Consider the following 17,678-nt stretch of genomic DNA (forward strand, 5'->3'; position numbering starts at 1 on the left):
AAAAACGAAAACACCTTTTTTTTTATGATTAGATCTATATTCCTGTTGTAGCTGCTTGTTAACCCCAAGAAACAATGCCGTCATCGCTCGACCGTGACGATCTCCTCCTTTTGGATTACTACAGTTTTTAGAGAGCGTGACGATTCCCCAAATTGGCTAGCGCAGATAAGGTTCGTGCGACTGGATATAAGTGCTGAGAGAACGGGGATCACCTGCGGTAGCTGGGGCGCACCCAGGCGGGGGCGGTACACGAGGAGAGATGTTGGGGCCTTTTCCACCCAGGGTCCCCTGCCCACCTATTCTTAGACATTACCCCCTTGGCCCCCGGTGTCGCGCATCAACGGAAATGGGGATGTATAAACAGGCAATACTGCAGTCTCAATTGCACTTTCCTGCAAGCCACGCTGCCCTTGCTTTGTTGCCTTAACTCGTCTCCGCGCCGATCGTTGCGAACCATGTCTTGCACAGCAGTGAAGAAGCCTGAACACGAGAGTTCGGCCATAATTGCATGCACGGTAACTATCAGTCATCCAACTGGCCCTTGGGAACAGCAACGCTCATTAAATCAGGCCCCCCAAGGATGTGAGATGCGCTCGGTTATGGAAAAAACCTTCTTGGTTTCTGCTTCCTTTCTGGAGTGGATAAAGACCACTCACGGCCACGCTCTCGGCGAACAAGACAGTGGGTGAAGAAGGCGAACAAGGCAGATAGAAGGCCTCAATACCAGGATGGCCGGGACTGAATGGCGGTGTAAACTTTAGAAAGAGGAATAAAAACTCTCCCCAGCCCCATCTGAGGACGTTCGTGAAATGACCAGTGCCAACTTGCTTCCTGGATCGACTCGAACGGTCCAAGTCGACTCTGAGTGCTGCCCAGTGACGATGATAACATGTCATGCTGTCACTCCTACAACATGAGGATGAAATTCCACTGCACGGTGCCTCGATGCCACCGGCCGGCAATGGCCTGTCTCAGGCTCGAGATTCCTTTCGATCCATCTCGCCATGTAAGCGTGGCCTCGTCTGACTCGGTGATTCCAGCTGGCACCATCCTCACCCGCACCCGCCCTGTCAAGTTCCGTGCCGTGATTGTGAACGCGACCCTTAGGAATTAGTGCCTCGGTTGTTTGTCGCAGCCATTCTTCGGCCTTCTCCTTCCTTTGTCCTTGGTTTGATGACCATTGACAAAGATTTGCGCAAAACCGTCTTCCTCCTCCTACTTTTGTCTTTCTTTTCTTGCACTCTTGACCTTTCTTCTCCCCTCGTGTTCTCCTTCGTTGTTGTGCACTGATGTACTGACCGGACCAGCCTCCACGGTTTGACCAAATGAACGTTTCGCCATCCGGAGTCGAATTCCCTCCCGAATCAACATGGACAATCGCACCCAAACGCCAATGCAATAGTCTCCTGCGACAGTAGAAGTTGCACGAGCGTTTGACGACGTTGAAAACGTCCCGCTATGCGACAGTCCGGCGCCACCGTACGACGTATCTCACGACGATCTCTCTTCCGATGCCCGCGTGCGCGGCGGACGCGACGAATGAACCACAGCCCAACGGCTCCCTGGACGTATCGTCGAAATCTACTGCCGAGTCCTTCGCCAACCATGACTCGAGGGACGAAAATGGCTTCGACATTGGGCAAGGGGGAGGATTGATTGACAAGGGGGATAATGAATTCATCTTCGTGTTCGACCAGAGTGACACAGACGCATCTTCTGCGGCGGCATCGTACTTCAGCATCCACCGAGACGACGAATCTGAGCTGTCTGCGACGTCAGACTACAATGACGGCCGAGACGATGAATCCACGTTGACCGTGGCCTCGGAGAACCGCAAGGTCGATTACAAACATGGGAGGGGGTACCAAGCCGGCCATGAGTATTGGTTAGTGGAGTGCATGCCGAGGCAACTACCACCAGCTAATCGAGTCCACAAGTTGGCCGAACGACGAACGGCAATGTGAAGCATTGGACATCTTGTACGATCGGAGCTTAGGAAGTGTCCAGAGCCTTACTCACAAGTTTTTGCAGTCATCACGCCTTTCTCCTTTTGCTGAAAGGCAGCTTGTGCCTTGCGCCTATCAAGAAGAATGCACAGGTATCTTCTATTATCTTGTAGATGCGATTGCCCGAACTGACAATACCACCTAGAACGCCCTTGAAGTCGGCACTGGGACAGGTGAGTACAGCATCGACTTTTTACGAAATCTTGGACTGATGGGCAAATGACTCTAGGTATCTGGGCTATGTGTGACTCCCAAGTCATTGCGAGGTTAGGGGCTGACCACCAAGCAGAGACTTTGCCGACGAACATCCCAGTGCTCAAGTTATTGGCACCGACATTTCCCTCATCCAACCCGAATGGATCCCACCTAACCTTCATTTGTACGTCGAACCGACTTCAATACAGAACGAATGCTGATTTGGAACATAGCCAGCTCGATGATGCTAACCTAGAATGGACCTTTAAAGAACGTTTCGAATTCATATACGGTCGGAGAATGGTTGGGAGTATCACAGACTGGGATGAATTCGCCAAAAAAGCGTTTGCCGCTTTACAACCCGGCGGATACTTTGAGTGCCACGAGCTATCGATGTCTTTCAGAAGCGACGACAAAACTCACGAGAACTGCGAGTCGATGATACGGTGGGAAGACTTCTGGAAAGATGTGGGAAACAAGTCGGGCCGGTCATTTACTGTCGTTGAAGGCCGCAGGCTGGAGAAGTCAATGCAGTTGGCGGGGTTCACGGATATCAAGACACGGGTTTACAAGGTGAGTTTGTGATCCCAAGACAATTATACCTGTGTTGACGAGGATGGCAATGCCTTCAGATGCCTGTTGGTGGCTGGCCGAAAGATGCGCGGCCGAAAGAGGTTGGCCTGTATACTCATGCCGCTCTCGATGTGGATCTTGAAGGGCTCCTGCTCCGTCCTGCGGTGGAAGTACTCGGATGGAGTTTGGAAGAGGCTATTATCTTTGCCGCTCAACTTCGGAAAGAGCTGCGATCAGGGAAAGCCCACGCATACCTTCCCCTCAAGGTGGTTTTCGGCCAAAAGCCGTAGTGGCATATGGTTCGGCCGTTGCTGACATTGGGAGTTTATTGATTAGATCTCATGGGAGACGCAAGTCAGAATTTCTCAGACCGGTAGTTACTATCACTCAATTAATTGGTATTGATTCTGGATTATTAACTACAAGAGCCCAGAAAGATCTGTTTGGGCGGCCCGGCGCCCGGCCCCTGGTCTCACCGGCATATCACTGGGGAGAAGAGCGTGGGCTTGGGTCGGGGATTTCCGAATCCCAACAAGCCACCGTACTGAGCAGTCCGTTCTCAGCGATCAGCCCCTTGGCTTGGATGGTGTCGATGGCTTCACTGCCTGTGCGATGGTCTCATTCTCGGGTCTCAGATGGATCACTCTACTATTCCCCATTCAGATATGAGCCCGCTTCCCTCTGTCGAGATGCATGTGATCGATAGGAGAATATCCTTGACATGTGTTCTCTGCAAGCTAGGGACCATTTCCTGCGGTGAATGCTGGTGCACGCGAGACAGCCTAGCGACCGCGCCCATTCTGGAGGACCGACTGATCCTTTCCCTTGATGGCATTGCAATCGCTAGACATGCTGTGCATCGATGCTGGGGAATACGTCGACCCAGGAGCTAACCAACCGTCGAGCCCCTGCAGTACAGTATTCAGCGGCACTGTCCCGGACAGGGGCTCGCGTGTAGCGCCAATCATGGTCTCGCACGAAGACGACGCGTCGCGACTTCTTCAAGGTAATACAGGTGAGGCTTGCTTTATCTCATGTTTCCTTTCGGATGGCAACGTCCTTACCTTCTTAGGCCAAGGCAGACGTGCCTTGTGGGAGCTGGGCTTTGCTAGTGTTTTAATCTCCCACATTGGGTGTCGTGTTGTGTGACAGGAGGTTGGACCACAGCATCCACTGAAGGGCTCTCAGCTCCCGATTGTCGATGACCATTCTCATAGAGCCCCAAGCCCGTCCAAGCAGTTACCTCGGGAGGCAAAGAGACTCTCGCCATTCGACTGCTTCCATCAACGCCATTCTTCGGTTTCCCTCCACCGTACCCTGCCCATCAGCACAAGACAGATTTCCTGACATTGGATCCATGGGACCACAACAATGCGATTTGTCTTTTATTGTACTTTAGTTCTTGCAGCAGTTGGGTTTGAGGAGGCTCAAACCCAACTGCTGCAAGAACTAACCTAGACTTGGATATTGAACTTGACTACCTGCTCGCGCTGATCGGAGAGGAGAGGAGAGAAAGCAGAGGGTTCGTGGAAAGGGTACAATGATGTTGCCCCTAGAGACCAAGTATTCGCCATAAATTTGGATGTCTTCTTGTCACTCAAACAGGGCAGTTTGGCAATGAAACTGAACTCGAGACCTACATGCTTACTGGCATGAGACTGGTGTCCTGTCATCCCATTCGGGACCTCCACCTCCCAAGACCAAGGCACTAGCAGGCGGCAAAATTGACAGGTTATGGAATCCCGTCTCCTCATCGACACGACGCAACAAGCGAGTATGATAGCTCAGCCAACAACATCGTATTTGACAAGAGCGGTGTGTTTCATGCACGCCTTCGACGCATCAGGCCACGGCAAACCCCAGCCTCCGAGGATTGTCAAGGCGTCACCTTCACAATGTCCGCCGGTCAACACCAAGTTCTGTCCTTGTGGCTGCATCCAAAACCGCCAGTCATCAACACCACCAGGGACGATTTCCAACCCACCACACCGGCCTCAACGCAAGTCACTGCAGGGCTGTATTCTCTGTATGCAGCAGCATCCCGTTCCGGAAGAACTAATGTCGTGAGTGTCAAGGGTTTTGTCTGACTGGATGGCGTTTGGAGATAAGGAGGGGCCTGGGGGCTTGAAAGTGTATTGTTTACCGACGCCATCATGCTTCGGTGGTCCTGAAGGGCCTTGCCAATAGTGATGGAATTACCTCATATCTCATACTGTGACCAATGGACCTTGGTTATCTCATGCTTGTTTGTCTTATCTGGGCTTCGTGAAGTTGGGGATGTACTGCCTGCTCTGCAGATCCTTGGCATTCGCAGCCTCCTTTTTTTTTTTTTTCATGTGTATTTACTCTCTTCGTTCCCCAGACGGTGCCGGTCTTTGTGGGTTCTTGTCGCTTTGATTTAGCTACCAGTGTTTGAGCCTTTTGGCAGTTGACTGCTGAGCTGCTCGAGGCCTCCATATCTCCCCTTTCTGTTTTAGACTGAAGCTATTCTACAGCTAGCACTCCAAGGAACCTCCGACTAGCACCATGACTCCACCATCACCGGAAAATACCGACTTCGTGAATGCCATCAAGAGTGAGCTTTTAATTCCATACTTGATCGAGAAACAGGAGGCAGAACCAGTGCTGATTGTCGTTTGTTTAGACGTGGCCGCGATCGCCTTCGAGGAAGAGTCGGGGTTTTCTATCGAGTATACCGACGACAATGACGATGGAAACAACGATAACGAAGTCATCCCAAAGAAAATTGTCGTCTCTCTCCAGTCGTCTGGGTCGTCTGAGCTTCTCCGGGTTGAGGCCGAAAACAAACTAGGCGGCCTACTTGATTTGACGGTTAAAATTTGTGATGCAGCCATCAAACGCGGACCTCGCTCTCCGCCATCGGAGAAAGACATCTACGGTAAGTACTTTTATTTTCTATCTAGCCAAGCAAAAAGTATCACACTGAGCGTGATTAGCATGTGCCGAAGTCGCATTGTCGCGAACTGGCCCATTTTCCATACGCTACCGGTATACCGAATCTTTATCAACCACATACGCTTCTCTCGCCGTTATTAAGACTGGGATTCTTATCATAGCGAAAGGAGAGAGCAAGGAGAAAAGCTCTTTTGCCCTCCTAAAAGTGGTTTGCGAAAGGGGGTTAAGCTCTCGTCGAATGAGACCAAATTGAGTTAGATAAGAAGGACAGATGGCTCCATGTACTATGCAAAAGAATCACTGTTTTATGTGTGTGTGTTCTGTACGAAACCGTTGCAACATCTGGGATAATTTCACCCTGTCATCTTCATGTGGTGATGTGGACTGCGCCGGGGTTGAGTCCGGTGCGGGGCCAATATCCCGATCACTTAGACTATATGGACAGGCTGGAATGGAAGCATAGTCGAAAGAATTGACCGGAGTTCGGATAAAGGCATCCAGGGAAAGTGGAGGTGTCTTGGGATGTGGTGGATGGAAATAACCGTGCCTCGGCCACCAGGCTATCCTCTACATGACGAGCGCGGGTTCAAAGCGCAGCATCTGTTGATAACAGAACTTGGCGTCAAGCTGACCTCCTATGGCTTACATTCCAAGTGTTCTCCGCGAGATCAGGCTCGGCAGATGGGCCGGTCTCCTGGCCCCATTATGTAACGCCCAGGAGTCAAAAAGCGACATCCCGCATGTCGACCCAACACGATTTTCCTCCTCGATTCCCACTCTGATCTCTCAGCTCCTGCACTATCTTCCCGAGCACGTTCGAGTCTCTTCGTCGATATACAATCTCGTCATCTGAATGCTTCTGGCCACCCTCCTTTCCACCATTTACTCCTGCACTTGCCGAGCACCCTGCGATAGTATATCCCATCAAGGAGGCAATGGCGGATTCTGGACTTGACAGCGTGGACAAAGGCAGTCCCGGCCTCAAGCCTTTTTATCCCAAAACCGAACCTTCTCCGAGTCCACCGCCAGACACATCTCCACCTAAACACATGCCTTCAACAACCAACAACCACGAGGACGACAGGCCGGGGGGACTTGGGCCACGAGTGGCGATGCGGTCCTGCTAGAGTGTCTTGGGGACGGGAAATCTACCGAAATTGCTCTCTCTGCTGATGGGGAGGGCCTACCTCCAGACCAAGACGACGGGGAGGACCTGGTGAAGAATGTGACCTTACCTGACAGTCAAGCTCCCGAGAAGCCTACACTGAAAAGGCTTTACAGGACTGCATTTGGGGCTCTTGAACAAGGCAATAGCCAAACCCTCCCTCCAGCCCAACGAAGAGTTGAATATCAGCCAGACGATGAAACAGGTGACGGCCATCCCAATGGGGGGTTGTTAACGAACTCTTCGAAAAGTTTTCCCCAGGTTTTCTACACAGATGATACGTCTCCTCCTGGAGAGGTCTCTTGAGTTACGCAGGCTGCTTATGTCATTCAAATTCATGCACAATCGACATCGATACGGAAAGAATTTCCTAGTTGATGATTATGGTCATTGTCGTTGTTGCTATTGTTGATCTTGTACATGGAGCACGGTTTGACGGGAATATTACGAATGGTGGACCCCTTACATAGTGTCTGTCAATGAACGAGTTGCGCTGGAGTTTTAGGGATAGCCTGACTTTTGTTAAACCTTCATCGTTCTTGGTGTACATGGGTTGCGACTCAGCAAAGTGACTTCAAACTGACTGCTTCTGAATTGGGTTTGCTGCATTCACGCTTGATGGACCACGCTTGGCGGATCTACGGAGAAGAAGCCGAGTTGGTGGCCCCAAATGACACGGGCAGAGGCGAAGTAAGTGTCATGAGCGGCGGTCGCTTGAGACGGAGTCATGTATTGGCGTGGACGGCGTCGAGTGGCTGGCTGATCACCACTCAGCCCACCCAGGGAACCTTCTCGGATACCACCGCGTGTGAGATCGGTCGAACCAGGGATGATCGTAGCAATCACAGTCAAATCAACCAGCGGATGAGAGGCAGAATGTGGCGTTTTTGGGAGACACCAACTGTGACAATAGACCATTGGACCAAATACCACAAAAGAGGAGGCCCCCGTACTAGAAGTACAGGAACCAATGGTATATATTGCTTCGCCACACCAACCGATAACCTTGAGGTCGTACATAGCCTCAGCTACTCGTCCGTCCTTGCAACCGGAATAAAGTCGGTATCCTGTCTTGGTTGGCCCAATGGAATCGGCAGATGCCATTGTTAGCTGCTTAATATCCAGAGCAATCATTGGTTGGACGTGGGTTGAGACAGGGATGCCTTCCAAACAACAGGACCGATTCTCTTCACCACTCGCACAATAGCGCCCACCAGTACGAGAATTTAACGCGTTGGCGCTCACTTCCGAGGGATCCAGGGCATGGCTCGTATGTATGACAGGAAGCTCCTCCATCTCAATAGAATAACTCGGCCCACTGGGCCTCGGCTGGAATGAGAATTGCCGGGAAGCAGCAGAAGCAAAGAGTCCCCCATGGTGAGACATGCTACCTGCAAAGCACTCCAGCAAGTCGAGGACCGTTCGCTCTAACCACATTTCATCTCGATTTCTTGGCTCACTGGAGAAAAGAGTCAACATGAAATGAAGTTGGAGGGTGTGTGCGTATGGAGCTGTTGGTCATCTGGCACCCCAGGATAATGCCCATATAAGTGCGGCTGCTGCCTTGCGGTTTTCAAATGCGGTCGCCTTGTCTTCGTCGCCATTGAACCCCACGATGACTTCATTAAGCTCGCAATCACGAGGTGACTCTCTTGCCAAAGCCTCCCCCATAAGTGGTTCCTCAGCTCCGCCCAAGCCAACACCATCAGGGGAGCATATTTCAAGCCTCCTCTCAGCGGGCTGCATCTGCCCTCTTGGTACTAAGTGTACAAAGAATCAGTGGCACGGCCGAACCACCGTGCTAATGCCTCAGACTCTAGTCAGATCCAAGTAAGTATCTCCTTGATTTGCGAACCAATTTCTAAGCAGGGGTAGTGAGGGAACCTTGACCTTGAAGAGCTGACAAGCCACCATTCCATAATCGGGATTTTCATCCCATCGTATCTGGACTAGCGTAAAGACAGGGGCGGCAAGGACCATGTCTCAACTGGGCGGGAGCTACGGTCGCACATTACCACATGGGTGACAAAACCATGTACGAAAATGACCAGAGCTATTTCGCACGTAGGCTTTAGGCGTTTTTATACAGGGTTACAGTATTGATATGATAGCGCACTGTTTTTATTGTAGCAGAGCTGATGCCATACCAAGCGGTGCTGATGCCATTCTATCGGCGCCGAAGCTCCGATAATGCCGCTTCAGAGGGGCCAGGATATTGCAGCTGGAAGCCTTGGAAGGAGGTATGAACTCCGACCTCGACCACGATCTCGACCCCCTGGTCTGCGTCTCGCACAATGCCGAGGCCCCGTAAGGACTTGGAGCGCGTCAAGGACTTGATCCTCGAGCAGCGGCGAGAAGGACTATCCATTGACACTATATGTGCCCATCTCCGCGACGATGGGCACGTACTCGACATCAGAACCCTGAAAAGGAGGCTAGCGGAATGGGGTGCCCAGGAGTACTCCCCCCTTCACTCAAAGATTAATACTAACACCTTCGTCAAGCTAATCAAAGGCTACTTCTACCGATATAGATATAGCGATACTTCTATCGTCTGTGATCTCAAGCGACGCAGCATCGAGATCTCCGAGCAGACTATATAGGAGTATCGTCTAAAGCATGGCATAAAGCGGCGCTTCTGAGATCTAGCTAAACGATAAGAGGCTATTCAAAAAGAAAGAGAGTTCCTCTTCCAAGACGACCATCAGTCTTCAAGTATCAGAGGATTTAGCGGGGGGTATCTATACTATTATATCCGCATCCGTGCCGGCGTCCTTGTCGGTCAGAATACCTTATATCGCGAGTACTAAACAAACCCAGAGTAAAAGAAGCGGGCTAAACAAAGACGCCTTGCTAATTAGAAGCACCGGAAAGACTTCTAGGTTTCTAGGCCTAACTTTATATAGTCTCTCGATAGGTACGAGAAGCTCAAGAACTTCGGCTTCTCTATCTACGCCTATATCGACACATACTCGAGAGCCATCATCTAGATATATATCAGCAGGGGGAATATAACTGCGCTGAGTTCACTCAAACAATTTCTATGGACTATATCGTACTCAGGGGTCCGCCCCCTTTTCACCCGCTCGGATCATGGTATCAAGACTCCTCTTTGGGCCGGAGCCCAGGCGATTCTCGCCGACCTTGATCAGACAGAGCTTCGGTATACCACCGAGGATAACGACCAATGAGTCCACGGGCAGGGAGCGAGACTGAGCTCCTGTCATATCTGGGGCCCAAGCACATCTAACCAACGGATCGAGTCTTAGTGGGAAAAGCTACTCAAAGGTGTCAGTCAGCACTGGATCGCGTTCTCGCACGAGCTGATTGATTGCGGTCTCTTCCAACCAAACCGTCTTGCTCACCAGATCGCGGTATATGCTCTCTATGGACCCATGATCTGTCAAGAGGTTGCGGACTTCACGGAGATGTGGAACAGCTATCGCATCCGGCCACAGAAGAATAGGGAGCATCTCGTCGCCGGGATCCCGATGGATCTGTATAATACAAGCGAAGTGGAGAACTGGGCAATCCATCTAGGGCCTGCGGCTCGAGATGGGCTTGCCCAGATGATGACCGCTGTCGATTCTATCGATATAGACGATCTTCTTGACCCAATAACAACGGACTGGTGTGATCAACAGCTCCGGGATCTTCAGTTCGATGGTCAGCTAGATGGGGAGCTTGATCATAAGCGGCCACACCTCGCGATCTACTTACGGCTTAGAGACAAGATTCAGGTTCATCTCGACTGCGGGGCAAGTCCGGTGCTGAGCATCCCAGAGAGTCCAGTTGGAGGGCAAGAGAGATTCGTACGTAAAGAAGTACTCCATCGCACTCAAAAGCTAGCTGACAATGCTTTAGCTTCAGCTCCTCGAGCAGAACTACCTTGAGCCTATTAACAATAGCCTCTCCGGAACTGAGCTACCCGGCGATATTATCAATAGTGTGGACGAGCTGATGGGGGACCTGGGTCACCTTGAGCTAGAGTAGCTACTATTTCCTCGTCTGTTTACGAGGATGCCGACTACTTGGCCTCCTCGTATCAACTCCTCGGGTTCCAGCAGCGGGACCATGGGCAGTGAAGGCAGGGTCAGCCGAGAGCTCCTCATCCTCTGCCTCTACCGAGAGTACTGAGCTTATAGAGTCTCGAGCCCGTTTCTGACCCGCGCGGGTCTCGTCCACGTCGCTAGTAATAACCTCGATCTGGTCTTCTGCGCTAGCTCTCGGAGGTAGAACTGGGCTCAGAGAGGGGCTCAAGGAGGGGAGTTGAACTCGCTCCCGATTAATAAGGCTGGCTGTACCTTCACCTCGGTCTTGACTAACTCTTTCTTGATTCCCTTCTCCTTTTTGAACGGCTTTACGGCTGACCTCGGCGTCTTGATATGACGAGGGGCCGGGACTTGTGGTCGAGGAGGCAATGGCTCATAGAAAACAAGGAAAAGAAGATATCTGCCCTCTGTTTTACTGAAACGAAAAGGGCAGTCCTCGCCGAAAAGCTCTGCGACCCCAGTCGAGGTCGCTCAGCTCCGTGATACCCTCTTTAATATGGGCGTTCTGAACGAGTCTCTTGTCGAATTGAAGAACAGAAGAGAGGGCAGGCTTGTCCTTGAACTGAGGGAAGAAGATGCTGTCGACCTTCAGCAGCTCTCTAGCCAAAGACCACTGGGGCTCCTCGTCTTCGTCTAGTATTTCCCATGGGTCAGGCCTCGCAAGGAAGACAGTGAGACGCATCGAGATCTTCCGTCTGCTCTTGTTTTGGCTCTGTTTAGCCACAGCCTCACTGAGTTGCGACGAGCTCGCCCTCATGCCCCTCGCGATCCGACTCTGGGTAAGTTTGGCATCTCGATACACGGCTGAGGGCCGCGATGCTGCGAGGATACGGCCAGGGCCGTCTCCAGAGCCGGTGAAGATCGTCTGTGAGGGCGTGGAACGATCAGAGGCTGTTAGGTCGATAGACTGTATAGCGGAGGAGGTGGAGGCTGTCTCAACGTCTCGAAACGGGACTGGCGAGCTGTCGAGGATGGGGATGCTCGTGGGCCAACGTCTGCCTCGTGGGCCAACGTCTGCCGCAATATGGACAAAGATTGGACCCTGGGTAGCTATCGCGGATGAAATCGTGGCTCCGTTGGTACGATTTAGGGGCCACGGTCTTCGGAACATCGGGACATATCTGCGATAGGACGTGATCGGGCCTATCTACGTACAAGACATGGTCAGTCGCACAATCTCATAATGGATAGACCCGAGCTTACTTGGGGAATAGATGGGGATAGCCCATAACAGCTATGGGGTGGCGATGGGCTGGGTATTGACGCTGGTGTGGATGTGTAAGTGGAAGAATTGTGACGCGTCACCAGGAATTATCACGACATATTCCCTAGTGGAGATGCCATCCAAATGGAGAGATACCTTCCGGATAGTGTGCAGTACTGTAGTCTTGCAAGGGTCCACAAAATTACTAAGTATTTTAACATGGTTGAGGCTTCCCAAAAGGGTTTTGTCACCCATGTGGTAATATGCAACCGTAGGGAGCAGGGGGTAGAGGGGTCAACACATCTGATGTACAGTGCCTAGTGGAGTGGATCGGCCAGAAGGATGTTGAATGTGACAGCTTTATCTGAACTCCCATTTTGGCAAAGGTGACTTGACTCCACCCGTTTTGACAAAGGTGACTCCATCCGTTTTGACAAAGGTGTCTCGACTCTGTATGCCCGCGCTTGCCGATCCCGATATCAAATCACCCCCACAGTTCGGAGGTGATTGCGGTCCGTTGACGCCTGACTTGGTGTGAAACATGAATAAAATGGGAGGGCGGCCCCGGCAAGGCGACCAGCCACACACTAGATTTGGTTCGGTCAAGCACCTCGTCCGCCCAAACACTTCGTCCGCCCAAGCTCCTCTTCGATCGCAGCCGTAGTAGGCCCTCATCATGTCGACTCAACTCACAGCCATCGTTCTTGGATGTCTGGTTGCGGGTGTATTTCTAGGTGCCCTCGCTACCTGGCGCATCCTGAGAAGTCACCTTATCACCTGCATCATGAATAGTCCTCTCGCCCATCTCTGCAGCTGCATATCAGGACCGCGTCAACAAAAAGGGCAAAGCCAGTCCTCTTCTGAACTGACGGAAGGCATGGTCCCCATGCAACATCACAAACTGGGCTAACCGTGACGCAGAGTTCGGCGAACGTGTGGTGGTCGTGGTTGCTACACCTCTAGATCCTATAGTCCACCAGGTTATAGATGGGGCTTCAGTTGTATTCGATGTACGGTGTCTTCGTTGTACAGAAGTTGAACTGGGTTCCCACGAAACTAGCGTGATCCTGGGCCTTGACTATCTCCACGAACTTGTCTGGAAGGGGGATGATGCTGATCGCGTGTTATCGATATGGGATATCTTGTTGGAGAAGTACAAAGAGCTGGAAAAGAAGCATGATAGATTGGAGGCCTAGTTGGGAGGCCTCCTTGCCCACTGCTTTCAGCCCACCATGGCCTTCGCGTATAGTAAACCCTTAGGAACAACCCCCCTTGTATATCTTCTCGTCCTCCCCTCGAAATCCGTCTCGTATTCTTTCCATGGCACCGGCGGGGCGGTAGGAGTGGTTGGTGCTTGAATGGAGCTTGCTTCGGTAGCCACCTGCTGGACTTTAACTTGATGTACTATCGTCTCTGAGAGGGGAGAGCACCTTTTCTTCTAACAGCTCGATACGCTCACGGAACCTTGCAATCGCAGTTTCTACTGTTGCGGCCATGAAACGGATTTGTCCGACATATCCAACTATCTCATCGAGAGCATCGTAGAGAGTTGATAACTGCGAGGCGAGGTTGCGAGCATGGTGTGTATTCGAGGGATATACTGAATTTTATATTTTTCCTAAGCGATGATTTTGGGCCAAAGGGTTGGATCCGACGTTGAACTTTTAAATCCCGCAATTTGAGCCCGCACTCGCCCGGTCGAGGGATATCGGGATGACCGGGCTCCGGCACACCATCCACCGGCCACCGGCTCCACACAGCCAGTCCGATCCGGGATGACCGGGCTCCGGCGTTGAATGTGTTGACGCCCCTCAGGTGACCCGCGGCCGCCGCAATTGACGAATTCAGGTGTCGCTTTGAGGGCTAGCCTGACATCATTGTTTCTTAATTTAGTCCTTTTTTCTTCTCTCTTTTCAGGGCGGCTATTTTTGTTGAACTGGGTCCGAGAGGTGGTCCACGTCAGGCCAGTCCATCCTGTTCCCCCCAAACCTAGGTTTTCTGTGAAGTTCACCTCCCACTCCCGGCCCTTCTTCTTCTTTCATCTCAAACCTCAGCATGCATCCGTCCACCTCGCATTGACTTCTCGCCTGATGTTCTCGATGCGTGTGTATCGTTTCACAGCCCATGTCTTCCCAGTGGGCGGGTCAGTGGCTCGATATACCATCGCGTTCCCACCTTGGCCAAGCACCATCGGGCGTGATCTCAGAGGATAGTGTGTGGGCTTGGACCCCACTCGGCCTTGTTTTCTCAGCCCTGTTTGCATTGCTTCTCGGTTGCCGCAATTTTCAGCTGCCACTCACCGGCAAGATAGGAATGGAACTCGCTGGTCAAGAAGTTTTGATCAGAGCTTGGACCTCAAAAGACTCCGAGCCCTTGAGAACCAGACAGATGTTGGAGCCGTTGTTCAGCGCGAGCGCCCGCCTCAGCAGCCTGGATACACACACACACCCACACCCCTCCTTCTCTTCTCGCGACCCTGACCAGTGAATCAGTTGGGCTTGGTTGCGTATAACAGGCCAGCGGCACCCTGTTTGTAAACTCATTTGTGCTCTTTCACTTCGACTACTACCTCGCCTAGCCATCGATTCCCTGCCTCACCACCCCCCGACCATCGATCATCGCGACTACTCCAACCGAGTGGACTTTATCCCAACGACCCCGCGGTGACCCCTCCAGCATCACCCAGCCAGAGATATTCGCTCAACGATCCCTCCCAGCCGCGCCGTTCTCTCACCAGAGTCTCCAGCAACAGGTACCGGCCTGCGTCCCTTGCTTCATCGTCTCCTTCAGCAGCAGTGCGAGGGATAGGGGGCTCGGGCAACTACAGCAGCTGCTATCCTGAACCTAGCGCACCCTTCTCGACGGCAAACATGCTTGGGACAGCTATGGCTTACGGGCCCGAGTACTGCCAGGACTCGCGCCAGCAGCCTCAGAGCTTTGGCGGTTACAACACAGCTGCGACTATGATGTACAACGTCGCCCAGCCTGGGGTGCAAAACCCCGTCTACGATGCGCAGCAATTTGGATCACGGCAACCTGCAGCTTTGCAGATGATGACGCCGGATGTCGCTTCGACATACTTCGGATCCGAGACGGGAAGCACAGGCGGTCCGGGCCTGCAACAGTCGGCGCAGGGCTCAAGCGGATCAGCAAACGTGTACCAGCAGAGCAATGCCGTGAATGATGCAAGCGACATGTCGAGCGTGGGCGCAATGTCCCAGGCGACCGCGAGCGCCGATGTTTCCATGGCAGAAGATCACGAGTGCCCAGATGGCGCACTAGAGGAAAAATGGGTCAACTACCAGAGACAATTGGGCACCATATTCCAAGAGATCATGAATGGATCCCTAGAAAGCGCATCCGAGACGCTGCTGAGCGTCACCAGCTGGCTGTTGTCTCAGGTGGCAGACCTTGGTATGTGCTGTCACAAACCCCAAGAGCATGGGTGTGAGCAGAGCATCAGGACAGGACGACATGGCTGACCAAGATTGCAGGCCTCAATTTAGACGATAAAAACCTCCACGCCGATCGAATCAAGTTATGGGACGATTTCAATCACGCCTGGTTAGGCCTTGGCCAGCGCCAGATGGAGTTGATGATTTCATCCCAGCCATCGAGATCGCAGAGCCTCATGTCAAAGGCCATGATTAAGAAGATGGGTAACGAATTGGTACGTTTATGCGACGGGATCGAGCGCCATGGACTCGTCGACTACCAATACGGGGTGTGGGAGGAACAGATAACTGCCGGTATGCCCAAGACTTTCCTGACCAAGGCCCGACCTCGTGATGGCTAACAGAAGCGCATAGTTCTCGAAGACTGTCTGGACCTCTACGAAGCCTCAGAAGAAGCCAGCGGGAGCGGCGGAGCTCGATAAAGATTCAAGCCGTCCGTCTAGCACAGACTGTGACTTGCGGCACCCTCTTGACATGACACGGGTAGTGTTTTGTCACTCGATACGACAAAGAGATGTGACCCTTGTAATCAGGGCGCGGGGGTTGGCGGCTGTATTGCGCCACGGCACTTCGGACCAACCGCCTTGATATTGACGCCTGTTTCCCCCTTTGGTTACTGACACTTTGGACGCGCAACTACGCATCCATCCCACCTACTTGCTTGTGCTTTGGCGGCTGGTCCGGATGGCGGGGTGGAGGGATGGAGTTTGAGAAGGGGACCTGCCCTCCTCCTTCGGTATTGTTGCTTTTCTCTTGAGCTTTTTCTTTTCTCGGTTGGGTTTACCTTTTCCCTTTGAATTTTTTGTCCCTCTTACAATGGGGGGTTTTTTTTTTGTACGTCCTGGGGCTCCGTTTCATCTCGGATCTCCAGTTACGGAGCTACCCCTCACCATTGGGGTTTGCCGTATTTGACAGGGGCAACCGATCACCGCCGACTCACAGAAATGCTATCGTCAACTCCTTCGCCGCTGAAATACAGCTTTTTAGAAACTGGGCCCTCATTTGAGCATTTACCCGTAAAACTTTCTAAGAAATGATAGATAGCCCTTTTCGGTTTCCGCAAGTGCAGGGCGGCATTCTTCTCCCCGAGGCTAGACATGGCAATCTCTAGGATTACCTAGATGATGATCGAGTTGTTCCTCCTCCCTAATGTCAGGCTTTATGTCGCCAATTCCAGTCTCAAGAGCGGCGATGAATTTCTGTAACCCTGTGTAGCCATAAGATTTGGTTTAGTTCAGTATCTCTGAGGACTCTGTCTTTCCAGGGGTCAAGCCACCGGAAAGTGCATGAGAGGAGACCATGAGGATCATCCGTGCCGAGAAGCTGCGTAGGTGTGATCTTGACTGCTGTGACTACCTAACTTCGGTTTGTTTATTACCATTGTAAGCCAGGCTGCAGCCCCGGTCGAAAGGGCCGTGACGGGCGAGGGCTGTGGCTACGGAGGAGCCGATGGATTGCATGAGTTTTGGGCGCTGCCAAGCGCAAGTAGGGTGAAGCGAAGACAAATTAGCACAGTGGTCATCTCATTTCAAGCTAGTCATGTATCCTCCACCTGACCACTGCCTTTGTTGTTTAGTTGCTCCCACGTCGTCCCTGATACCGTGCTCCCTCATCGGACCTACCTAATATAAATTCATTTCTCTCGCCCTCTCAATTTCCCACACATCACTCCCAATATCGACTCAAACCCTAATTCATACCCCAAAACAGTCTCAACCCATCCTCAACGCCCTGACGATTGGCCATGCGTAAAACCTTCCAGTACGTGACTTACTGCGACGTCTGCGGAGACATCGTTCCCGATGAAAACATCCCCGACGAAGTGAAAGATTTGAGAGAGAAAAGACGCCGCTGCCCAGAGGCACAACAAGAACAGGCTGACATGGCCGATGTGCACGAAATCTACTGTGATCATTTGGAAGAAATTACGAGATCCTCCACCTTCTCATGCGAAAACTGCTTTGGCCATTCTGAGGTGAGTTCGAAGAAGAGATTGTTACTGCTCATAGGTTGCTGACTATGGTGCCACAAAGCCGGACCGACCCTAGAGATTCTACCTAATTGTCATAGCGGTAGCAAAGTAGGAATGGGTTGACGATGACTGAATCTTGA

At 52.0% G+C, this 17,678-nt stretch overlaps 5 protein-coding genes across 5 annotated transcripts; 4 read left to right on the forward strand and 1 right to left on the reverse strand.

The window, feature by feature from the left end:
• Positions 1-1,511: 1,511 nt before the first annotated feature.
• Positions 1,512-3,064, forward strand: MRS44_018143 (uncharacterized protein; the record flags this gene model as incomplete). Its single annotated transcript, XM_065616343.1, has 7 exons — positions 1,512-1,885; positions 2,032-2,098; positions 2,152-2,179; positions 2,236-2,248; positions 2,296-2,385; positions 2,435-2,774; positions 2,834-3,064. 7 exons carry the CDS (start codon positions 1,512-1,514, stop codon positions 3,062-3,064), a joined length of 1,143 nt encoding a protein of 380 aa, XP_065472415.1.
• Positions 3,065-5,300: 2,236 nt separating this feature from the next.
• Positions 5,301-6,543, forward strand: MRS44_018144 (uncharacterized protein; the record flags this gene model as incomplete). Its single annotated transcript, XM_065616344.1, has 3 exons — positions 5,301-5,673; positions 5,732-5,783; positions 6,345-6,543. 3 exons carry the CDS (start codon positions 5,301-5,303, stop codon positions 6,541-6,543), a joined length of 624 nt encoding a protein of 207 aa, XP_065472416.1.
• Positions 6,544-9,097: 2,554 nt separating this feature from the next.
• Positions 9,098-10,848, forward strand: MRS44_018145 (uncharacterized protein; the record flags this gene model as incomplete). The annotated part of the gene is made up of 5 exons (XM_065616345.1): positions 9,098-9,162; positions 9,762-9,772; positions 9,919-10,018; positions 10,151-10,667; positions 10,720-10,848. The coding sequence occupies 5 exons, from the start codon at positions 9,098-9,100 to the stop codon at positions 10,846-10,848; spliced, it is 822 nt and encodes a 273-aa protein (XP_065472417.1).
• A 471-nt stretch (positions 10,849-11,319) lies between these two features.
• Positions 11,320-12,018, reverse strand: MRS44_018146 (uncharacterized protein; the record flags this gene model as incomplete). The annotated part of the gene is made up of 1 exon (XM_065616346.1): positions 11,320-12,018. The coding sequence occupies one exon, from the start codon at positions 12,016-12,018 to the stop codon at positions 11,320-11,322; it is 699 nt and encodes a 232-aa protein (XP_065472418.1).
• Positions 12,019-14,210: 2,192 nt separating this feature from the next.
• MRS44_018147 (uncharacterized protein) lies at positions 14,211-15,907 on the forward strand (the record flags this gene model as incomplete). The annotated part of the gene is made up of 3 exons (XM_065616347.1): positions 14,211-14,254; positions 14,690-15,525; positions 15,606-15,907. 3 exons carry the CDS (start codon positions 14,211-14,213, stop codon positions 15,905-15,907), a joined length of 1,182 nt encoding a protein of 393 aa, XP_065472419.1.
• Positions 15,908-17,678: the final 1,771 nt, after the last annotated feature.

This window comes from Fusarium solani (assembly GCF_023522795.1).
Source record: "Fusarium solani strain SB1 chromosome Unknown bctg00000015, whole genome shotgun sequence".
Taxonomy (NCBI): Eukaryota; Fungi; Ascomycota; class Sordariomycetes; order Hypocreales; family Nectriaceae; genus Fusarium; species Fusarium solani.